The sequence below is a fragment of the Cervus elaphus genome, chromosome X, assembly GCF_910594005.1.
Source record: "Cervus elaphus chromosome X, mCerEla1.1, whole genome shotgun sequence".
Classification (NCBI taxonomy): Eukaryota; Metazoa; Chordata; class Mammalia; order Artiodactyla; family Cervidae; genus Cervus; species Cervus elaphus.
In genome coordinates this window covers 149263136-149289612 of record NC_057848.1, presented here as the reverse complement: position 1 = coordinate 149289612, position 26477 = coordinate 149263136, and the positions used below count along the sequence as shown (strand labels likewise).

Below are 26477 nucleotides of genomic sequence, written 5' to 3'. Positions count from 1 at the left end.
TAAATCTGTTAAAAATTTTAAAAACTGTTTAAACCTACTTCCCAAGTTGGTATCTAGTACAAAGAAGTCATGCAGTTCTTATACTAAGAAAATATTTAATAAGTTAGGCTTTAGTTGTCAGAGAAATGATCTGCAAATGGGAAGTTTTGCAAACTATATATATATATATATATACACATACACACACACACATACACACATACATTGTGATGGCCAGTTTTATGTGTCAACTTGACTAGGATACAGTGGCTATATATATATATTATATGTGTAATAAAATATATAATATATATAATAATATGTAATATTATATATAAAATATAATATATGTTATATTATATATTGGTATATATTGGTAATATATTATATATATTATATTATATATGTGTGTGTATATATATATATATATCTTCATCTTCCTTTCTTATAGAATAAAGCATCTTTGTTTATTTTGTACCCATAATAACGCAGACGAGATTATTCTTAGAACATTAAAGATTACTCCTCAAACTACATGGAACTGTTCTCCTCAAAGTGCACGGTCTGCATGGGAAGAGATTCATCTTTAAAAAAGAATTGGAGTACACAGAGGAAAGGGAGAATTAGTACCAGGCCGGTCACCAATAGTATCTAGCAGATAACTTGGTTTCTGCTTTTGCTTTTTTTTCATTTTAATTATTCAGTTTCGGCTCTGCTGGGTCTTTGGGCTTTTTCTTGCTGCGGGGAGTGAAGGCTGCTCTCTAGTTGAGGCACACGGGATTCTCACTGCAGTGGCCCCTCTTGCTGCAGAACACGGGCTCTAGGGGGCATGGGCCTCCGTAGTTACCACGTGTGGGCTCAGTAGTCGTGCCTCCTGGCTCTGGAGCACAAGCTCAGTAGTTGGGGCGCATGGACTCAGTTGTTCCATGGTATATGGGATCTTCCCAGACCAGGGTTCCAACTGCATTGGCAGGCGGATTCTTTACCACTGAGCCACCAGGAAAGCCCCAGTTATTGCTTGTTGTTGTGAGACTCTTTGGAGTTTTGTAATCAAATATATACTCTCCTTGACTTTAATTTATGGTCTCCCCATTTCCTATAGGATAATAGCCCAGCTTCCTAGTATAAAATCCAGTCTTTTTCCACGCATCTTTTGGTGATGCTGGATTAGTCACTGCCCATCAAACTTGTTTAGTTTTCTGCCTCCAAAAATGTTTCCGTGAGTCTGTCCTTTTCTCCTCTTTGCTCCTTCCTTACCCCTTCTATTTAGAGACGTCCTGAGGGGCCAAATCAGAGGTCAACTATCTGAGGAAACACTACCTAAACCCCACAGATGTATTTAAAGACAGTCTTATCTGTCTTCCCAGAACACTGTAAGTAGAACTTCATCAATTTTAACCTTGACCTGTACTCCACTATTTGCATATCCATTCTTCTAACTAGATGTTAAGATGTTTATGCTACGTCCAAGTGGTGTAGGCTCCAAGACAGCATCTTATTCACAAGTGCTCCATAATCTGTGATGATGTTAAGAATTTAAATGCAGGTTTACAGCAGAAGGTAAGTCAACTGTAGCCCAAGGGAAGATCACATATTTCCATAAGTAAAGTCTTATTGGAACACACTCATTCATTTATGTACTTTTGTTATGATGGAAACCATATGGTCTGCAAACCTAAAAATATTTATTCTCTCTTTAGGGGAAAATTGTGCTGACATCTGGGGTTTGGAACAATTTTGGACTAGTACAGTCATGGGAATGAATAGTATTAACTTAGCCTAGGCAATACTTAATACACTGAGTGCCAAATGAATAAGTAATACATTGTGATGGCCAGTTTTATGTGTCAACTTGACTAGGATACAGTGGCTAGGTAGTCAATCAAACACTTATAAGTATTTCTGCAAAGTTATTTTGTAGCAATAATTAATATCAATCATAAGCTGATGTTAAGTAAAGGAGATTATGCTTGATATCTAGATAGTCCTAATTCAATTTGTCAAAATACCTTATGAGAAGAGGCAAGACTTAAGGGAAAAAAATGCCCAGGTGCCCTTTCCCAGGTGGCCTGTCCAACAGATTTGAGACTGAACTAGCAAGCACCATAACTGCATAAGCCAATTGCTTACAATAAATCCCTTAACACGTATCTCCTATTGCTTATGTTTCTTTAGTTAAATCTTGATAGATAATGCATATTTTGTGAATTGAAGAAGTTAAAAGTTCACTCCAATAAAGGAGTTTCTTTTTCATAACAAGAATGATGTATCAAAACATGTTTAAACTTTTATACAGGAGGCTTGAGTGGTAGTATTATCAATATTGCCCTGGCCTGATAGAATTAGAAAGACAGTAAGATCTTTCACTTGGTCACCTATTTCAATCCATTATGCAAATCTCATTTCTTATATTTGCATGTGGGCAATGTTACCTTATTACTAATCAAAAATTATTTTTCTCTTAAAATCCTGTATATTTCCCCTAACTTTGGGACATCCAAAAGATATATTACTTTTCATTGGTGGCAAAAGTTACTCCCTATTTTATTAGTACTGCCTGAATGTTCAGTTGAGTGGACAAAAAGTCAAGCCAAATCAAAACAGGGAAAAAATGCAAAAACAAAAACTCATTTTTATTTCTGTAATCTTTTGTTTGGATACATCAGTATTGTACTGCCTTTCATGTATAAAGAAAGACAGTCCTTTTGACTTTGCTTATCAAATAGCCTTCTTTTATCATTGAGGGCAAAGACCTGAAATATTGCTCTTTCAGGACTTCTGCTTTGCAAATAAGTTCCCCTCATCCTCTGACTCTCCAAAGAGTTCAATATTCACACTATTCATAAAGCACTATTCTCTCCTGCCAGAATCCAAAATATAACACTGCAGGGATATGGGATGTAGTATTAGACCAAGATGTATTGGACAAATCAAGTGACAGCTTCTAAACAGAAACATCTTGCATCTATATTTCAGACAAAATACATTTGAATCTATGGTTTTACTTTTAAAGAAGTGTATCCAATGTGCTTAAAATTAACTACATCATCCTTCATCTTACAAGAAAGATCACTGGACTAGCCATCAAATTTCCTGGGACCTCAGCTTGATTTCTAAAATTATTGCCTGTAAGATTGGGCCAGTTCCTTAACATTCATGCGTCTCATTCTCCTATGAATAAATAAGAACAATGATAATTTTGTTTCTCTCCACAGTGTTATGTTCTTTTTAAAAAATTTTATTTATTTTAATTGGAGGCTAATTACTTTACAATACTGTAATGGTTTTGCCATACATTGACATGAATCAGCCATGGGTGTACATGTGTCCCCATCCTGACCCTCCCTCCCACCTCCCTCCCCATCCCACCCCTCAGGGTCATCCCAGTGCACCAGCCCTGAGCACCCTGTCTCAGGCATCGAACCTGGACTGGTGATCTGTTTCACATATGATAATATACATATTTCAATGCTATCCTCTCAAATAAATCATCCCACCCTCACCTTCTCCCACAGAGTCCAAAAGACTGTTCTATATATCTGTGTCTCTTTTGCTGTCTCGCATATAGGGTTATCATTACCATCTTTCTAAATTCCATATATATGTGTTAGTATACTGTATTGGTGTTTTATTTTCTAAAAGAAAAGAAACAATCAAGGTATGTTGCTTTGAGAAATGTAACGCAAAGATGACGTTATTTTGAGAGGCACCATCACAGAACCTTTTGAGAATGTAATGAAAACTATGGTCATTTTTCTAAGAAAACTCCCCATATTACCATACACATAAGATTTTGCTCATGAGCATGGTTTGTTTACAATCTACTGGAACCTTATCCTGCAACCAGTTCACAGAACCTTATTTAGAACTCTTCCTTAAAAGTGCTATGTTGATTTAATAGAGTATTATTTTTATACAAATATACAGCATTATAAGGAATTTGAAGTAAATGTTACATATTTGTTTTTGCATTGTTATTAATTATATTTTTGACAGATTTCTCTACCATATTATTCAAATGCTTTCTTTTTTTTTCATTTATTTTTATTAGTTGGAGGCTAATTACTTTACAATATTGTAGTGGTTTTTGCCATACATTGATATGAATCAGCCATGGATTTACATGTGTTCCCCACCCCGATCCCCGCTCCAGCCTCCCTCCCCATCCCATCCCTCTGGGTCTTCCCAGTGCACCAGCCCTGAGCACTTGTCTCATGCATCCAACCTGGGCTGGTGATCTGTTTCACCCTTGATAGTATACTTGTTTCAATGCTATTCTCTCAGGACATCCCACCCTCGCCTTCTCCCACAGAGTCCAAAAGTCTGTTGTGTACATCTGTGTCTCTTTTTCTGTTCAATCTTTCCCCCCGCTTAGCCTTTGGGTAGGTGATAAGTGAACTGTCCACTATAGCACAATAAGCAACTAGACAGTAAAACACTAGTCCAGGACAAAGGTGTCATATTAGAATACTCCTTTAAACTTTACAAACCAAAAGGGAAGAGAAGAAACACACTTCACACTGGATACAGATTCATAGTAGTCTTTAACAGGCTTTTGTTTGGGGGAGCAAAACCATTTTCATCTGGAAGTAGCCAATCTACCATTGATTGTGTCAAGTTAAGGTCCTCTTCTGAGGACCATTAATTAATCACCATTTAGCCTACAACACATTCAACCTAAACTCTGTTGGTTTATTTGGATAACTGGGAACTCTTTCAAAATACAGGCAGGTCAGATAAAAAAAAAAAACTCATGTAACAAAGAAAGGAAAAGCAATACTTCCTGTTATAGCTATATGGCCTGCAGTTACACCTCTTTAACAGAGCTTTCCAAAATGATTAACATGAGCAAAATACTGCTCCATGATATTCAGTTTGTGTGTGCTGAGTACCACAGAAACTGAGAGGACTTCAGTTTAGAGGCTCAATCCAGCAATCAACGTACAAACACACACACACTGTCATCTAGATCGTTTTGTAATAGGTTAGGTTGGGAGGCTCAGAAGAGGAGACTGGAAAAACAGGCAAGGGCAGAAAATGAACGTCCATGTACCCATACAAAGGAACTTGGATTCTGCCCTGTAGGAATGGCTCTCTACTTAAGAGCTTTCAGCATGGGTTGCCAGTTTCTTTTTTTGGAGATATAGATAACATACAGTATTATGTTAGTTTCAGGTGTATTACATAGTGATTTGACATTTACAAACATCTATCCTCAAAGTTATTAAAATATTGTTGACAATATTCTTTATGCTATACATTGCATAGCATAGAGAAGTGTTTAGCTGTTCGGTCATGTCTGACTCTGTGAGACCCCATGGACAGTAGCCCACAATGCTCCTCTGTCCATGGGATTTCCCAGGCAAGAATACTGGAGTGAGTAGCTATTTCCTTCTCCAGGGGATCTTTCCAAGTCAGGGATCAAACCCAGGTCTCCTGCATAGCAGACAAATTTTCTACTGTCTGAGCCACCAGGGAAGCCTGTACCTTACATACACACGGTTTATATTACATCTAGAGGTTTACACCTCTTGATTCCCCAATCTATTGTGCCCTCATCCCCTTACCCTCTGAAAACCGCCCATTCATTCTCTACGAATCTGTTTTCATCTTGTTTGTTAAGTTTTTTTAATGCCACATACGATGATACAGCGTTTGTCTTTTTCTAACTTATACTAGTTAACATAATACCCTGGAGATTCACCCATGTTGTTGCAAATGGCAAGATTTTTTTAATGACTAATATTCCATTGCAAATATATACACACATACTCTACCCATTCCTTTACTGATAGACACTTAGGTTACTCCCCTATCTTGGATACCCTAAATAAATGCTAAATTAAATTTTAGGGTATATATATTTTCAAATTAGTGTTTTTATTTTCTTAAGATAAATACCCAAAGTGGAATCACTGATTCATATGGTAGTTTCATTTTGTATTTTTTTTTTAAGGAAACTCCATACTGGTTTCCATAGTAGCTATACCAATTTACAACCCCACAAACAGTGCACAAGGGTAGCATCTTTAGGATTTTCTTTTTATAGTATTATGTCATCTGCAGACAATAGACAGTTTTACTTCTTCTATTCAAATCTGGATTTCTTTTTCTTTTCTGATTGCTGAGGTATCTCCCTTTTTAGTTTGTTTCCACCCCCTGCCCTGTTCACTTTAGCTAATTTCCACTACTTTGTCTTCTAGATCATCCATCTGCTGTTTCTGTCTTCTAATCTACTGTGCATTCCTTCTAGTTTATTTTTAGATACTGTATTCTTCATCTCTGTTTGTATCTTTTTTATTTTCTAACTCTGTTTAAAACTTCTAACTTACTATCCTGTTCATACAATCTTCTCCCAATTTTTTTTCAACATCTTTATGATCATATGTTAAATTCTTTATCAGACAGATTGCTTATCTCTACTTCATTTATCTCTTTGTGTGAGGTTATATCTCATTCTTTCATTTGGAACATATTCCTCTGTCTCACTGCTGTGCACAATTGTATGTAATTTTCAAAGTCAGATACTCTGAGGGCTTCTCTTCCTATTGCAGGATCCTCAGGCTGGGGAGCCCAATGTGGGGCTCAGACCCCTTGGGGATGACCCTTATGGTTGTGATATTACTCCCATTCATAGGTCACAATCCCTGGGGTATGAATCCTGACCATACTGTGCCTCCGCTGTCCTACATGTCTTGTATTTAGTTGCCAAAAAGCTGTACTGCCAGTGTTCAGGTCATTTTCATAGACTCTGCTCTGTAAATAATCATAATTTTGTTGGTGGGAGGAGGTGAGTGCTGGAATTTCCTTCTGATTCATCACCTTGACCTCTATTCATCTAGAATTCTCATGAAAAACATTTAAATTAGAAAAATGTAATAGAATGGATCCAGCCTCCTTCAGGTCTTTGCCATGATTTAAATTCTTTGGCTAAGTTTTGTACTCCTTACAATAGTGATGGTGAAGCAAACTGCTCTTACTGCTCAAGATAAATATATAGTAAAAGTTTTCAATTTTCTAAATCTTATTTAAGATTTTGACCATAGCCCAAGTTGGTACCATCCCCTAACTTATTTTCTCCTTCTTATTACATAAAATGGAAAAACAAAACAGGAAGTATCAGAAGAAGATATCTGATTAATCATAAATCATGGTTTAGAAGAGAGAATGATTATTCATTTTATTATTTTTCTAATTCCATGAAATGGCCTATATATTATTGTTATATACAATACAATCAATATTTTGATATGGTAGTAGGCTCATGATGCCACATGAAGACAAGCCATGACTAACCTAGACAGCGTATTCTAAAGCAGGGACGTTACTTTGCCGACAAAGGTCTGTCTAGTCAAAGCTATGGTTTTTCCAGTAGTCATGTATGGATGTGAGAGTTGGACCATAAAGAAGGCTGAGCACTAAAGAATTGATGTTTTTGAACTGTAGTGTTGGAGAAGACACTCGAGAGTCCCTTGGACTGCAAGGAGATCAAACCAGTCAATCCTAAAGGAAATCAGTCCTGAATATTCATTAGGAGTGCTGATGCTGAAGCTCCAATACTTTGGCTACCTGATGTGAAGAGCTGACTCATTGGAAAAGACCCTGATGCTGGGAAAGATTGAAGGCAGGAGGAGAAGGGGACAACAGAGGACCAGATGGTTGGATGGCATCACCGTCTCAATGGACATGAGTTTGAGCAAGCTTCAAGAGATGGTGAAGAACAGAGCAGCCTGGCATGCTGCAGTCCACGGTGTAGCAAAGAGTCAGAGATGACTTAGCGGCTGCACAACAATTTAAATACTAATGCAAATTATTTGATATTATTATTTGCTAAAACCACATATATCCCTCCCCCACTCTATTTGGACAGTTTTGAGCAAAGTACAGATATGTTTATAAGAAATTAAGTTCCTAAATATTTATGGAATATCATGAATGGGGCATAATTTCTGATTCTTCTACTTCTATGGAGAGCAAAAAATGCATGGTATAATATTGAGCTATGAAATTTGTTTTTATCTGATTTCCTAGCTTTTAAAAAAATACAAACTTCTTTTTTGGCGACTGCTAATCACTTCTGAAAGATGCTTGGGAGTTTTTAAGAAAATATAGCATAGTAGAAGCAGGCAGAGTTAATAATCCCAACAAGGCTAGTCAAAGTTCAACACTGAATGCATTGAGGTCATGTTTAGCTGTAATGTTGTTGTATTAATATGGATAGAAATAGGTATTTCTGTATCCCGACATGAATTGTTCAACAATTACAGTGAGTACTAATGCTAAGCTGATTTTGAGAAGAAAGCATTTCATGTAACATCAAAGTTAAGTCAGTTTTAAATTCTTTTAAGAATAAGACCTGAATATTACAAGTATTAATAAAGGAAAACTTTCCCACAGTTCAGATTTATAAAAGCCTTATTGTGATATAAATTATCCTAATTATCTTTCTTAAAATAAACATATTTAAATATCATTTACTGACAATTTCCTCAATCATTTAACAAATTTTCATAGCTATTCTCTATAGACTAATTCTCTATATCCTTCACTTAAACACTGGTAAAACAGGGAATTTTTATATTCCAAGCTTCTTAAGTATTTTAACAACAGCACAATTATTGGTAAAATCTATAAATATAAAGGCCATATGTAATGAAGAGTTGATTGATCCAATTTCATTCAATTTGAGCAAAATGACTGAATTTTGACTTGACAGCTCATGCAGTCTAATATATTTAACTCTTCTTTATGATGGTCCTGAGATGTTGCCTTTACAAATGAGATCAAAATTTTCTTTAAACATTTTACATATAAGGGGCAGATATAAATATTGTGACTTCATAACTATGCTATTTTTCTCATTTAAAACATAGCCCTTCCGCAAAATAGGTAAGAAACTATCCACATGATATGGTTTAAGCAGCTCTTCCATTCTTTAAAAGATCTCACTGACCAGCCCCCCAATCCTGAAATTTCATTATTAGAATCAGGAATCACTAAGTTTTTTCCTTATTTAAAGTACAGCTTAATCCACAGAAATTATGGCCTTATTTATAAAATGATTTGGTAGACAGGTATTTTATTAGAGTAGATTTTGTTAGTGGTAAAATAGAAAAAAATGTGACTTTCAGAGTTGAGAAAAATCTAGAAAAAATAATAAATGGGGAAATAAGTCACCAAAAGACATATTCATAGGTTCACAAACTTGTCTGCAGCAAATTAGTTTTGATACTTTAAAAATAAATGTATATATTGACTATGAGTGGTCTAGGTTAATAGGGATAAAGGTATGAAGTTGAAGACTGTCAAACAAAAAATATAAAGGTAGGTCTGATCCTTTTTTTGTGGCTATTGCAGGAAAGATATTTTCCATTAAATATTAATGATAAATACTTGGGGCATTAAGAGAGAAAGATTTTTGATGACCAATATCTGGCCACACTTGACCTTTTGTAGGAATGAATTGCAGTAACCAAAGATTCACACATATTCAGTTGTGATAAAAAGTAGTTAATGTGATAATTCAACTGGACATACAGGTCTTAAAAATGAAGGTTACCCTCAACTTACCTATTTGTCAGCACTCTTGACAAAAAGACTCTACAATTTTCAATAACTAGAACTGAATTAAATGAGTAAACAAATGAGAGCTGGAATGAGTTCAGAGGAGAAACACTAACCTTGACTCTTCTTTTCTTCAGAAATTTATATAAAAAGCAAAAAAAAAAAAATAGACGCTATATAAGTTTTATTACTTACATGCTTCAGCAAATTTTCCACTTTTCTTGACTTGTTTGTCCTTAATTTACAAAAATATTTTTCATTAAACATATTTACTTTTTCTTGAATGGAGTCAAGTAGTTTAATAAAGACATCATTACCTCTGCATAGTCTCCATCTCCCACTGAGACAGAAAATGTAAAATAAACTCCATGGCTATGAAACAAGTAGTTTAATTGAAGTACATTTATTTTGGTCTGCTTTCATAAGTAAAAGTTATTTCAGTTAACAGATGGGGAAAAGTCTGGAGGTCTTAAATGTAATACTACTCTAATAAACTCAACATAAGGTTCTTCTTTCTCTAACATAAAGCAACTTAATGCAAATGAGGATACACAGTAAATATTACTTAGCGCTCATTATGAAGTGTTAAATCCATCATCACAGCAGGTGGTTCAGGACCTAGAGTTTAATCTACCAAGTAACATAACATGGGTGTATAAAAACGTGCTCCCTCAGAATCTAAAGTGTATTCCTTTTGTTAAAACCTGTAATTGTAAAGCACTTTCTAACTGGCATCCTGTAAACAGAATGATTAAGATTAATTACAATTCTCTGAATTTTAAATAAGGAAATTTGATTATGTCCTGGTACCAGGACTGAAAGACCAGATTAACTTTGTGCCCATAATTAGAAAGGACAATAGGAAACTTTATGAAATGTGTTTCTGTTTGTAACTTTATCTTCCGTTTTAATAATCATGGCCTGATAAAATTCTTGTATATTTCTGTCCCAACTTGAAAAATGTAAACTTGTAAATCACAAATAGATCCACTAGTCAATTATTAAAATTAATAAATGATAAACTAATACTTTTTAAACTTGTATGTAATAATTTTTTAAAGTCTAAATAACACTCAAATAATAAATGCTGTTTACCAACTGGTAATTACATTTATCTGGTATATGTGTATCTGTGCACACACACCACTATATGTCTGTGTTTGTCTCTCTTTATATAGATAGATAGAGAATCAACGAATGAATCAATTAGAACAAACCTGCTCCCAATGACAGGAAATCAAGTCTTGAGCATATCAGTTTTCCTCTCATTAACTGTTAATGGAAATGGAAACTATTTCAAATGAGTTTTTATACATCATTTTCAGAATGACTTCTATCTTGGTCTAAGTTACATAGACAGATTGTTTTTCAGTTCTCCTTTGTTTATATCAATTGATTTAGCCATATTTTATCAATAGGTAGTTCAGTTGGTAAAGAATCTGCCTGCAATGCAGGAGACCTGGGTTCGATTCCTGGGTTGGGAAGATCCCCTGGAGAAGGAAATGGCAATCCCCTCCATATTCCTGCCTGGAGAATCCCCATGGACAGAGGAACCTGGTGGGCTACAGTCTATGGGGTCACAAGAGTTGAACATGACTTAGCGACTAAACCACCACCATGAAAAGAAAATAAGTATTATGTAGCTGTGGACATAAAAGAAAGGAAAAAATGTAGTTAACAGTAAAAGATTGAAGTCACATTTCTGTGATCCTTGGTCTAAATTTAGAAAATATTCACGATCTAGATATCCCTTTGTGTTGATAGACTTTATGTCATCCTGATCACTTTGGGCTAAGGCCTTAGCTGTGATGGCCTCGTTTTTGACTGATTGGTGGTCCTATTCATATGAGGTATTGAAAACTGTTGCAGCTCCTCATATGAAAAACAAGGATGTGCCCAGACACATTTTGAAAACCTAAGAGTGGAAATCAACCTTCTCATGTTTCTGCTGTCATCCATCGTGGCCTTGGGAGCAAAGTTTTCCTTTCTCTCCCAGTGTTGTTACATCAGAGATAGTAGCTCCTCTCCCATCAGTTAATTTCCTGCTTCCCCACCCAAATCAGAACCATATTCTATAGGACAATTCTAAAATAGAACTTGCATCCTGGCTTACTTTAATTCACTCCAATGAAAGTTAGTCAGGAACATAATCTTGAAATATTCCTATAAATGGCTAATGCCATTAGAATGTAATTGGAATTAGATGATTTTGAAGCATATTTGAAAGTAAGGATTTGTCTAATCTAACATCACTACTTTTCACATAAACACAATAAGTCAGAGCATGCCAGACTGATGACCATTCCAAGTATTCCATTAGCTCTCACCAATATTGCACCATATTAATAACTAATTTAGTCACTATTAGTTGGATATTCTGTTAGACATATACAAAAGCATGGTAATGCTTTAATAACTCAACCACTACTTGAGTATGAAGTAAATAGGGTTTGTCACAGCTACCCAGAATGTGAAGTCAACTGTCCTGTCAAGACTCAGCCAAAATATCTAAATATTAAAGACTATTTTAATTTTGGTTTCCATAGTATCATCAGGATCTTACATATTTATGCAAAAGTTATCCTATCAAAACTTAAATTACTGATTTATCTAATAGCCAACATGTGATCCAGAGTCCCTATAAACTACTAGGTTTTCCATTATAAAACATGTTTTATCAGCAGTGGTTCCTTCATTTGTGTGATAGAAAGCAAAAATGAAATGAATGAGGCCAGCAAGGAAAAGTAAAACTTAAAATATCAGTGACATAATTGATAGTGATGTAATTAATCACACAATAAAAATGTTGAAAATAAACCTTCAGAATAGAACCAGATATTTTCACTGAAGATTTAGTAACTGTTTCAAATTAACAGGATGTTAAATTATCTGGGTCCTATAAAATTTAACGTTTTTTATAGCATAATGTTGGTCAATGGATACAAACTTTCAGTTTCAAGGTGATTAAGTTCCAAGAATCTAATGTACAGTGTGATGATTATAATTAAAAATACATTGATTGATTTGCAGATATTAAAGAATCCTTGCATTCCTGGGATAAAGCCCACTTGGTCATGGTGTATGATTTTTTTAATATGTTGTTGGGTTCTGTTTGCTAGAATTTTGTTAAGGATTTTTGCATCTATGTTCATCAGTGATATTGGCCTGTAGTTTTCTTTTTTTGTGGCATCTTTGTCTGGTTTTGGAATTAGGGTGATGGTGGCCTCATAGAATGAGTTTGGAAGCTTACCTTCATCTGCAATTTTCTGGAAGAGTTTGAGTAAGATAGGTGTTAGCTCCTCTCTAAATTTTTGGTAGAATTCAGCTGTGAAGCCATCTGGTCCTGGGCTTTTGTTTGCTGGAAGATTTTTGATGACAGTTTCGATTTCCTTGCTTGTGATGGGTCTGTTAAGATCTTCTATTTCTTCCTGGTTCAGTTTTGGAAAGTTATACTTTTCTAAGAATTTGTCCATTTCATCCGAGTTGTCCATTTTATTGCCATAGAGCTGCTGGTAGTAGTCTCTTATGATCCTTTGTATTTCAGTGTTGTCTGTTGTGATCTCTCCATTTTCATTTCTAATTTTGTTAATTTGGTTTTTCTCTCTTTGTTTCTTAATGAGTCTTGCTAATGGTTTGTCAATTTTGTTTATTTTTTCAAAAAACCAGCTTTTAGCTTTGTTGATTTTTGCTATGGTCTCTTTAGTTTCTTTTGCATTTATTTCTGCCCTGATTTTTAAGATTTCTTTCCTTCTGCTAACTCTGGGGTTCTTCATTTCTTCCTTCTCTAATTGCTTTAGGTGTAGAGTTAGGTTATTTATTTGGTTTTTTTCTTGTTTCTTGATGTAAGCCTGTAATGCTATGAACCTTCCCCTTAGCACTGCTTTTACAGTGTCCCATAGGTTTTGGGTTGTTGTGTGTTCATTTTCATTCATTTCTATACATATTTTGATTTCTTTTTTGATTTCTTCTATGATTTGTTGGTTATTCAGAAGCGTGTTATTTAGCCTCCATATGTTTGAAGTTTTAACAATTTTTTTCCTGTAATTGAGATCTAATCTTACTGCACTGTGGTCAGAAAAGATGACTGGAATGATTTCAATTTTTTTGAATTTTCCAAGACCAGATTTATGGCCCAGGATGTGATCTATTCTGGAGAAGGTTCCGTGTGCACTTGAGAAAAAGGTGAAGTTGATTGTTTTGGGGTGAAATGTCCCAAGTGGGCTTTATCCCAGGAATGCAAGGATTCTTTAATATCCGCAAATCAATCAATGTAATACACCACATTAACAAATTGAAAGATAAAAACCATATGATTATCTCAATAGATGCAGAGAAAGCCTTTGACAAAATTCAACACTCATTTATGATTAAAACTCTCCAAAAAGCAGGAATAGAAGGAACATACCGCAACATAATAAAAGCTATATATGACAAACCCACAGCAAGCATCACCCTCAATGGTGAAAAATTGAAGGCATTTCCCCTGAAATCAGGAACAAGACAAGGGTGCCCACTCTCACCACTACTATTCAACATAGTGTTGGAAGTTCTGGCCACAGCAATCAGAGCAGACAAAGAAGTAAAAGGAATCCAGATAGGAAAAGAAGAAGTAAAACTCTCACTGTTTGCAGATGACATGATCCTCTACATAGAAAACCCTAAAGACTCTACCAGAAAATTACTAGAGCTAATCAACGAATATAGTAAAGTTGCAGGATATAAAATTAACACACAGAAATCCCTTGCATTCCTATATACTAACAATGAAAAAACAGAAAGAGAAATTAAGGAAACAATACCATTCACCATTGCAACAAAAAGAATAAAATACTTAGGAGTATATCTACCTAAAGAAACAAAGGACCTATACATAGAAAACTATAAAACACTGATGAAAGAAATCAAAGAGGACACAAACAGATGGAGAAACATACCGTGTTCATGGATTGGAAGAATCAATATTGTCAAAATGGCTATTCTACCCAAAGCAGTCTATAGATTCAATGCAATCCCTATCAAGCTACCAACGGTATTTTTCACAGAACTAGACCAAAGAATTTCACAATTTGTATGGAAATACAAAAAACCTCGAATAGCCAAAGTAATCTTGAGAAAGAAGAATGGAACGGGAGGAATCAACCTGCCTGACTTCAGACTCTACTACAAAGCCACAGTCATCAAGACAGTATGGTACTGGCACAAAGACAGAAATATAGATCAATGGAACAGAATAGAAAGCCCAGAGATAAATCCACGAACCTATGGACACCTTATCTTTGACAAAGGAGGCAAGGATATACAATGGAAAAAAGACAACCTCTTTAACAAGTGGTGCTGGGAAAACTGGTCAACCACTTGTAAAAGAATGAAACTAGAACACTTTCTAACACCATACACAAAAATAAACTCAAAATGGATTAAAGATCTAAATGTAAGACCAGAAACTATAAAACTCCTAGAGGAGAACATAGGCAACACACTCTCCGACATAAATCACAGCAAGATCCTCTATGACCCACCTCCCAGAATATTGGAAATAAAAGCAAAACTAAACAAATGGGACCTAATGAAACTTAAAAGCTTTTGCACTACAAAGGAAACTATAAGCAAGGTGAAAAGACAGCCCTCAGATTGGGAGAAAATAATAGCAAATGAAGCAACAGACAAAGGATTAATCTCAAAAATATACAAGCAACTCCTGCAGCTCAATTCCAGAAAAATAAATGACCCAATCAAAAAATGGGCCAAAGAACTAAACAGACATTTCTCCAAAGAAGACATACAGATGGCTAACAAACACATGAAAAGATGCTCAACATCACTCATTATTAGAGAAATGCAAATCAAAACCACAATGAGGTACCATTACACACCAGTCAGGATGGCTGCTATCCAAAAGTCTACAAGCAATAAATGCTGGAGAGGGTGTGGAGAAAAGGGAACCCTCTTACACTGTTGGTGGGAATGCAAACTAGTACAGCCGCTATGGAAAACAGTGTGGAGATTTCTTAAAAAACTGGAAATAGAACTGCCATATGACCCAGCAATCCCACTTCTGGGCATACACACTGAGGAAACCAGATCTGAAAGAGACACGTGCACCCCAATGTTCATAGCAGCACTGTTTATAATAGCCAGGACATGGAAGCAACCTAGATGCCCATCAGCAGATGAATGGATAAGGAAGCTGTGGTACATATACACCATGGAATATTACTCAGCCATTAAAAAGAATTCATTTGAACCAGTCCTAATGAGATGGATGAAGCTGGAGCCCATTATACAGAGTGAAGTAAGCCAGAAAGATAAAGAACATTACAGCATACTAACACATATTTATGGAATTTAGAAAGGTGATAACGATAACCCTATATGCAAAACAGAAAAAGAGACACAGAAATACAGAACAGGCTTTTGAACTTTGTGGGAGAATGTGAGGGTGGGATATTTCAAAAGAACAGCATGTATACTATCTATGGTGAAACAGATCACCAGCCCAGGTGGGATGCATGAGACAAGTGCTCCGGCCTGGTGCACTGGGAAGAGCCAGAGGAATCGGGTGGAGAGGGAGGTGGGAGGGGGGATCGGGATTGGGAATACATGTAAATCCATGGCTGATTCATATCAATGTATGACAAAACCCACTGGAAAAAATAAATAAATAAATTAATTAATTAATTAAAAAAAAATAAAATAAAAATACATTGTATGCTTGAAATCTGCAGTGGGATGTGTAGGTTTGTCTTAGCTTTTCTTCCAAGGAGCAAGCATCTTTTAATTTCATGGCTGCAGTCACCATCAGCAGTGATTTTGGAGCCCAAGAAAATAAAGTTTCTCAGTTTCCATTGTTTACCCATCTATTTGCCGTGATGTGATGGGAGTGGATACCATGATCTTCATTTTTTGAATGTTGAATTTTAAACCAACTTTTTCACTGTCCTCTTTCACCTTCATAAGAGGCTTTCAGTTTGTCTTCACTTTCTGCCACAAGGGTGGTGTCATCTGCATATCTGAGGTTATTGAAATTTCTCCCTGCAATCTTGATTCCAGCTTGTGCTTCATCCAGCCCAGCATTTCACATGATGTACTCTGCATAGAAGTTAAATAAGCAGGGTGACAATATACAGCCTTGACGTACTCTTTTTCCAACTTGGAACCAGTCTGTTGTTCCATGTCTGGTTCTAACTGTTGCTTCTTGACCTGCATACAGATTTCTCAGGAAGCAGGTAAGGTGGTCTGGTAATCCCATCTCTTGAAGAATTTTCCACAGTTTATTGTGATCTACACAGTCAAAGACTTTGGCATAATCTATAAAGCAGAGTAGATTTTTTTTTTTTAATTCTCTTGCTTTTTCTATGATCTAACGGATGTTGGCAACTTGATCTCTGGTTCCTCTGCCTTTTCAAAATCCAGCTTGAATATCTGGAAATTCATGGTTCATATACTGTTAAAGCCTGGCTTAGAGAATTTTGAGCATTACTTTGCTAGTGTGTGAATTGAAGGCAATCGTGCAATAGTTTGAACATTCTTTGGCATTGCCCTTCTTTGGGACTGGAATGAAACCTGACCTTTTCTAGTCCTCAATACTATCAAGGTCATGAAAAACAAACACTGAGAAAGTGCCACAGACCATAGGAGCCTAAATAGTCATAAGAAATGCAATGTGGAGTCCTGGACTGGATCCTGGAACAGAGAAAGGAGACTAGTGGCAAATCTACCAAATATAAGTTTAGAATTTGTAATTTGATTGCTATAAGGTCCCAATGTTGGTTTCTTGGTTTTGATAAATGTAATTTTTAAAAATTTCTGTTTGAACTTCAGCTGCAGTGAATTCTGTTAATCCTATTTATCAGACTAGCAGGCTGTATGAGGTCACACTCTTGGTTTATTTCATTTTTTTTTGGTATGACTTGACATTGTCCATTTACCCTAATTTCTACTCTCACTTGCTACCTTCCATATAGCACCACCAAGGGTACTCAGAAAAATCTGATAAATATCCTAACATATGGATCCCTGAATAACTATTATTGTTTGTGTGTTTTAATAATAATACTATTATTATTTTGTATTGCTTATTTATTGTGTCACCTTTTTAATATGCCCAGTTTTATGATTTATTCTTGGGTACTAGTATAGCCAATTAATTATTCCTGAATTTTGCATAATATTCATAGTTTATTAGAGTTTTAAAAATAATACACTTTTACTCATCTTACTTTTCTAGAATATCTATTAATTTTCTCACTGACTGTAACATACATATTTTCTAAAAGAATATGGTCCTCTACCAGTAATTTTTATAAAGATTTAATAATAAAATCATTAGGAAATAAAATCCATCAATGTAACATATTGAAAACAGAGTCCTGATGGTGATTCTTCAATGTTCCTTTTTGGGACTGAGTATTAGTGCCTGTGTATTTCATCCAAAAACTGCCCTCACAGAAGCTCTGATCTTTCACTAGTCACTTAATGTCTCTAGACTGTTTTAATAAGATTTGTAGTTGAATTTTATAATATTAACTTACATGTTCTAAAGTTCTAAGCTACTCTCAGTTGTTTAGAACAGCTACAAAATAGAAATTTTATCTAATGGGGGTTTATACATGAATGGCATGGGATTTTCATTATGCTCAAGCTGTTGGCATTACTAGCATTCTTCCCCATAGGAATAGGCAAAACACATTGGATTTCAGGGATAATCAAACCTGTATCTATGCACTTAACTGTATTAACCTTGTTGAAAATGCTAAACACTAACATATAGAGAGTTAATCTCAGAAGAACAACATCTGCTAGCAACTGCTAAGTTTTTGAAATGAATATTTCTGAGAATGATACAGGTAATCTTCTGTTTCTAAAAGGAAGCTTTAAAGTAATGTAAATTGAGGATCAAATCACAATGCTCTCACTTCAAAAACTTTGACAGATTATTAAATAGCTGAGTATTCCATCACATGTCAAGTGAGAGTAATGGAATTGTTTTATGTACATAGTTACTTGTTTGCTGTTCAACTATATACCGTCAATCGTTGGTAGGCAGGACTGAGATTTACCTTTCTTTTCATCCTTTTATTTGAGAATGTCTACTAAAGCACTTAGTCCAAGTTCTCTGAAAACTGAATAAATTATTGTCTTAATCCTAATGAATCTATTTTATGTCTTTATAAATGTACATTTAAAAAATACAATGAATCTTACTGTACTGAGAATAAGAATTATTTGGCAGGAAGGCACTCAATAAACAAACACTATTTCCACATTCCCATTGCATACAGAAATGAATCATGAACAATGATCCAAACCTGAGTATTCTGCATCGTTAACAAAGACTGTGAATAAAGCACGTCATTACCTGTTCATGTACTTGAACCTTTATTATACAAATATTTTACATCAGATACTGATCCAGTCAGTGATCTATTATTTTGTTTGAACATTTGTAAATTTGCTTGTCTTCATGCAGATAAAAGCACCTTAATGGTTAAATATTTTTTTCTCTTGGACATTTTTAAAACCTGTAGAGAAGACCTACAGCTTTTGCCCATAAATAAATAAAACTCATTATATGTTAATAAAATAAATTAATTTGACCTGTAGGATTGCTATTTTTAAATTCTTTATTTTATCAAAGAGCACACATAGTTTAACAAATTATATGTGATCACATGTATTACCCTGCTTATTTAATTTATATGCAGAGTACATCTTGCAAAATGCTGGGCTGGATGACTCACAAGCTGGAATCAAGACTGCTGGGAGAAATGTCAATAATCTCAGATATGAAGATGATATCACCCTAATGGCAGAAAGCAAAGAGGAACTAAAGAGCCTTTTAATAAAGGTGAAAGAGCAAAGTGAAAAAGCTTGTTTGAAACTCAACATTCAAGAAACTAAGACCATGGCATCCGTTCCCATGACTTCACAGCAAATAGATGGGGAAACAATGAAAACAGAGACATACTTTATTTTCTTGGGCTCCAAAATCACTGTGGACAGTGACTGCAGCTGTGAAATTAAAAGATGTTTGCTTCTTGAAAGAAAAGCTGTGACAAACCTAGACACTATATTAAAAAGCAGAGACATCACTTTGCTGACAAATGCCTGCTGACAAACCATAGTCAAAGCTATGATTTTTGTAGTAGTCACGTACAGATGTGAGAGTTGGACCATAAAGAAGGCTGAGCACTGAAGCACTGACACTTTTGAACTGTGGAGCTGGAGAAGACTCTTGAGAGTCACTCGAACAACAGATAGACCAAACCAGTCAATCTAAAGAAAATCAACCCTGAATATTCATTGAAAGGACTGATGCTGAAACTGAAGCTCCAATACTTTGGCCACCTGATGCAGAGAGCTGACTCATTAGAAAAGACCATGATGCTGGGAAAGATTGAAGGCAGGAGGAGAAAGGGATGACAGAAGATGAGATGGTTGGATGGCATCACCGACTTGATGGACATGAGTTTGAGCAAGCTCCAGGAGTTGGTGAAGCATAGGGAAGCCTGGCCTGCTGCAGTCCATAGGGTAGCAAAGAGTCAGACAGGACTGAGCAACTGAACAACAACAATAATGGAAGCCTAGCATGCTGCAGTAAACCAACTACACTTCAATTAAATAAAACCTTTAAAAAAGATCAAGGCAACTTCCAAAGTTAGTGATGGAAGGATGTGGCCACTGCCCTAGTGCTAAAAGAACAGAGGTAAGAGATTGAAATAATTAAAACCTAGAAACATACAAGAGGGACTTCCTGGAACTGATACTCTGGTTACTGAGAATAAGAAACTAGTCCATGCTGCTGGTGTCTCTGAATTAAGAGGAGGGGTCTTCTGGGCCTGTGACCTTGACTCTGATGCTGGAAAAGATTGAGGGCAGGAGGAGAAGGGGAGGACAGAGGATGAGATGGTTAGATGGCATCACCTACTCAATGGACATGGGTTTGGGTAGACTCCGGGAGTTGGTGATGGACAGGGAGGCCTGGCGTGCTGTGATTCATGGAGTCGCAAAGAGTTGGACACAACTGAGCGACTGAACTGAACTCAATAGTTTAGTGAAAGATTCCATGCTAACACTGATGTTCAGTTGTTATATTTGAGTTGTTTATTAACAAAATACAGAAAAAAGATTTTAATGAGGTGCTAATTATTTGAAGTTATAAAATTTAAATTAATAGAATCACTGACCAGAAGTTTTTCTTATTATCCTTCTTCAGACACCCTGCACTCCTCAATGGTACTTAAAAATGTTTTGAGTTTATTTTGTAAACTTTTAGAATAGCAAAATATATTCCCCCTCCCGATCATGTCAATGTATGACAAAAACCACTACAATATTGTAAAGTAATTAGCCTCCAACTAATAAAAATAAATGAAAAAAAAAAGAATAGCAAAATATAATCCCACTTTATTCCCTTCAACTTTAAGTACAGGTTGCCTGAAAGTAATTTCTTATGAATAAGAGTTTGTAAAACTCTCAGCATAGAATCCTGCAATGGTAATGCCAGAGGATTTATCCTACATAAACTTTATTTACAAGGAAAGAAAGGAAAAAAGAATAACACCCTCTAGAATCACTTTACTCGCTGCTGTAAAGAGAAGGTTTTACCAGGGCTTCTGTGGCTACTGCAGGCCTCTGAGCAGCACACAGATTAGGAAAATAAATGGTCAGATCTCAAGGAAATTGTCATTAACCAATACTGATACCTTAATAATGCCAGAGATGTAATTATAGTTTAATTTGGAATTGAATTTCAAGCTGTTCATCTGTAAAGAATGGGGTTTTATCAAGCAATATTAGAATCCCCAAATCTTATTTGTATTTGTATCCAAATCAATAAAATGTGATTTCAACTTATCAAGACTTTACTGTTAGATACCTGTTTTGAGGTTATTAGCTAGAGACAAATGTAATTGGAAAGTAACACAGGTAGTATTAATTGAGTGTGCAATTGGCTTTGATGATTCAGCTTAATGTACATTCAGTGCAAAAATATTATTTATATCATACAAGCTTCATTTTTTTTGGCTTGTATGTTCTTCATATAAAGCCAGATGCATAATTTGAAATTGCCCTGCCATATCCAAGAACAACCTACTTGTTATAAGCAGACATAATACCTAATCTATACCCATATACAAGGCACAAATATTTTAGCTTAATAATGCACATAACAGATACTATTTGTTAATGTACATTAGACACTTGCTGATGGCCTTTACTCATATTATTGCATTTAATCCTCACAACAACATATAAATCAATGATGTAGATTATCCGTTATAATCACAGTCAATGATGTAGATTATCCTCACAATCAATGTAGATTATCCATTATCCCCAATTATACAGATGAGAAAATTAGAGCTTATAAAGCTTGGATATCCTGCCCAAAATGTATGCAGCTTGAAAAGAGATGAGGAAAACCTGAGAAGTCTATTGAAATAGATTATGTGATGTGAATCAATGTGTTACACTGCAGAGTGTGTGTGTATATAAAACAATGTTTTGATCTAGCATCATTATAAAGTGAAAAAGTGAAGTCGCTCAGTTGTGTCCGACTCTTTGCAACCTGATGGACTGTAGCCTTCCAGGCTCCTCCATCCATAGGATTTTCCAGGCAAGGATACTGGAATGGGTTGCCATTTCCTTCTCCAGGGGATCTTCCCTGACCAGGGATTGAACCCTGGTCTTCCGCATTGTGGACAGATGCTTTACCATCTGAACCACCAGGGAAGCCCATACCTAATGTATTATGAGCACTATCCAACACCAACTCCCAGAGCTTGCTCAAACTCACATCCATCAAGTCGGTGAAGCCATCCAACCATCTCATCCTCTGTCGTTCTCTTCTCGTCCCACCTTCAATCTTTCCCAGCAGCAGGGTCTTTTCCAAGGAGTCAGTTCTTTGCATCAGGTGGCTAAAGTATCGGGGTTTCAGCTTCAGCATCAGTCATTCCAATGAATGTTCAGGACAAATTTCCTTTAGCATGAACTGGTTGGATCTCCTTGCAGTCTAAGTCACTCTCAAGAGTCTTCTCCCAACACCACAGTTCAAAAGCATCAATTATTGGTGCTCAGCTTTCTTTACAGTCCAACTTGCACATCCATTAATGACTACTGGAAAAACCATTGCTTTGACTAGATGGACCTTTGTTGGCAAAATAATGTCTCTGCTTTTTAATATGCTGTCTAGGTTGGTCATGGTTTTTCTTCCAAGGAGTAAGCGTCTTTTAATTTCATGACTGCAACTGTTTATAATAGCCAGGACATGGTAGCAACCTAGATGCCCATCAGCAGACGAATGGATAAGGAAGCTGTGGTACATATACACTATGGAATATTACTCAGCCATTAAAAAGAATACATTTGAATCAGTTCTAATGAGATGGATGAAACTGGAGCCCATTATACAGAGTGAAGTAAGCCAGAAAGATAAAGACCAATACAGTATACTAACACATATATATGGAATTTAAAAAGATGGTAATGATAACTCTATATGCAAAACAGGAAAAGAGACACAGATGTATAGAACAGACTTTTAGATTCTGTGGGAGAAGGCTAGGGTGGGATGTTCTGAGAGAAGAGCATTGAAACAAGTATACTATCAAGGGTGAAACAGACCACCAGCCCAGGTTGGATGCATGAGACAAGTGCTCAGGGCTGGTGCACTGGGAAGGCCCAGAGGGATGGGATGGGGAGGGAGGTGGGAGGGGGGGATCGGGATGGGGAACACATGTAAATCCATGGCTGATTCATGTCAATGTATGGCAAAACCCACTACAATATTGTAAAGTAATTAGCCTCCAACTAATAAAAATAAATGTGTCTCTTTCCTCCTCTTCCTTGTGTTGACTTTGGCTGAATTCTGTGCATCCATCTTCTTTTAACTGCAGCTCACGTTTCCCCGGCCCCTGGTCACTGTCCCGTCGAATTTCTTCAGAGCGCCGCGTCACTGGGTCACCTGGACCCAATGGGGCGACAGAAGAAGATGGAATTCCTTTAAAAATGCCACGCTGTGCAATTGGTTTACGGCAGCCAGCGCCTTTTTCTGATGAAATTGAAGTAGACTTCAGTAAGCCCTATGTCAGGGTAACTATGGAAGAAGCCAGCAGAGGAACTCCTTGTGAACGGCCTGTGAGAGTTTATGCAGATGGAATATTTGACTTATTTCATTCTGGTCATGCCCGGGCTCTAATGCAAGCAAAGAACCTTTTCCCTAATACATACCTCATTGTGGGAGTTTGCAGTGATGAGCTAACACACAACTTCAAAGGCTTCACCGTGATGAATGAAAATGAGCGCTATGATGCAGTGCAGCACTGCCGCTATGTGGATGAGGTGGTGAGGAATGCCCCCTGGACCCTGACACCAGAGTTCCTGGCAGAACACCGGATTGATTTTGTGGCTCACGATGACATCCCTTATTCTTCTGCTGGGAGTGATGATGTTTATAAGCACATCAAGGAAGCAGGCATGTTTGCTCCAACACAGAGGACAGAAGGTATCTCCACATCAGACATCATCACTCGAATTGTCCGTGACTATGATGTGTATGCCAGGCGGAACCTCCAGAGGGGCTACACAGCAAAGGAACTCAATGTCAGCTTTATCAATGAGAAGAAATACCACTTGCAGGAACGAGTTGACAAAGTAAAGAAGAAAGTGAAAGATGTGGAGGAAAAGTCAAAAGAATTTGTTCAGAAGGTGGAAGAGAAAAGCATTGACCTCATTCAAAAATGGGAAGAGAAATCCCGAGAATTCATTGGAAGTTTCCTGGAAATGTTTGGTCCAGAAGGAGCACTGGATATAGTTACCTGGAACAGAACAAATTTGGCTCCTATGTTCTGCTCGCCCAGGTGCAGCCTGGCTTGACGAAAAATGATGCCTATGGTCCACAGAGCCGACAGGGTGGACACACCGAGGAAAGTGTTGATCCATAGAGCTGTGCTCCCCTCAGAAATCTGGTGGCAGGCCAGAAAGCAGTCAGTGAGGAAGCAAGCCCCTTTCTCCTTTTTTTCCCTTTCTCCCATGGTGGGGAAAATAAAAAAGCTTCTTCTCTCCCAAAAAAAAAAAAAAAATAAATGAAAAAAATTTAAAATGTCAAAAAAATAATAATTTCATGGCTGCAATCACCATCTGCAGTGATTTTGGAGCCCAAGAAAGTAAAGTTTCTCACTCTTTCCATTGTTTCCCCATCTATTTGCCATGAAGTGATGGGACTGGATGTCATGATCTTCATTTTTTGAATGTTGAGTTTCAAGCCAACTTCATCACTCTCTTCTTTCACTTTTATCAAGAGGCTCTTTAGTTCCTCTTCACTTTCTGCCATATGGGTGCTGTTATCTGCATATCTGAGATTATTGATATTTCTCCCAGCAATCTTGATTCCAGCTTGTGCTTCATCCAGCCTGGCATTTCGCATGATGTACCCTGCATAGAAGTTAAATAAGCAGGGTGACAATATACAGCCTTGACATACTCCTTTCCCAATTTGGAACCAGTCTGTTGTTCCATGTCTGGTTCTAACTGTTGCTTCTTGATCTGCATACAGATTTCTCAGGAGGCAGGTAAGATGGTCTGGTAATCCCATCTCTTGAAGAATTTTCCACAGTTTATTGTGATCTACAGTCAAAGGCTTTGGCGTAATCAGCAAAGCAAAAGTAGATTATTTTTTTGGAATTGTCTTGCTTTTTCTATGATCCAATGGATGTTGGCAACTTGATCTTTGGTTCCTCTGCCTTTTCGAAATCCAGCTTGAACATCTGGAAGTTCATGGTTCACGTACTGTTAAAGCCTGACTTGGAGAGTTTTGAGCATTACTTTGCTAGCGTGTAAGGTGATTGCATTTGTGCATAATGCATTCTTTGGGATTGCCTTTCTTAGGGATTGGAATGAAAACTGACCTTTTCCAGTCTTATGGCCACTGCTGAGTTTTCCAAATTTCCTGACATATTGAGTAAAGCACTTTCACAACATCATCTCATACACCATCTCAAAAGGTGACAACATGGAGCTGAAAAGTATTCAAAGGAAAACTGTTGAAATTTCATTTCAGTGCTATCTTTTAAAGAAGTAGAATACTTTATACTAGTAAAAATACATCTTGCTTTTTTACGTAGTTGGCAAAATATTTATCCAAATAGGAGAATCTAACACTTTGGCAAAGCTGTCACTGAGAAATAAGACATACAAACAAATGTTCTGTTTTTTGCTTATCATCTAGCGATTATGTTACACTATTCATGCAAATTGGGTAAAATAGTCTTTTGAAATTTTCATTTAAAAGTTACAAATATTAACATGTTTTTTTTTTTTTTTTTTGCTGGGTATCCACTGTAAAATGCTTTCTTTTTTTTTTTTTTTTTTAATTTTTTTATTAGTTGGAGGCTAATTACTTCACAACATTTCAGTGGGTTTTGTCATACATTGATATGAATCAGCCATAACATGTATTTTTATTACCCAATTGATGGTAGGATTTTATTTAAAACATTCTGAATTCTAAGGAACAATTATGAATTTTTTTTGACCAGATATTGCGATAATGCTCCATAACAAAATACCCCAAAAGTCAATGGCTTACCACAAAACTTTCTCCTTTTTCTACCTAAGCATTAGTGTATGTCTTTCCATTTCAAGCTGTAGGTCATCTGTGGTTCATTTCAAGAATTCTGCTTCAGCCTCCAAGTGGAGTGAAGGGTTTTTTCTATGGGTCTCATTATGAACCCAGCATGAAGGGGCAATGGCTACCAGGGAAAATTTTTTCTCATGCTTATAGTTAAGCTCCCAGATGGCTAAGCAGAAACTTCTGAAGTTTCTTGACTGGGAATTCATAGTTTCTTCTGCCACATTTACATTGTTCCAATCAAGTCAATTCCCCATGCCAAAAATCAGTGGGCAGGGAGTCTACTCATTCCCTGATGTAGAGA

At 36.3% G+C, this 26477-nt stretch overlaps 1 protein-coding gene across 1 annotated transcript in view; it reads left to right on the top strand.

The window, feature by feature from the left end:
* LOC122690527 (choline-phosphate cytidylyltransferase A-like) overlaps nucleotides 1–24603 on the top strand; it is a 150145-nt gene extending 125542 nt beyond the window's left edge. The window contains 2 exon segments of the mRNA XM_043897462.1: nucleotides 23442–24349; nucleotides 24352–24603. Coding sequence (XP_043753397.1) covers nucleotides 23442–24349; nucleotides 24352–24488 — 1045 coding nt within the window. The 3' untranslated portion in view covers nucleotides 24489–24603.
* The last annotated feature ends 1874 nt before the right edge of the window (nucleotides 24604–26477 follow it).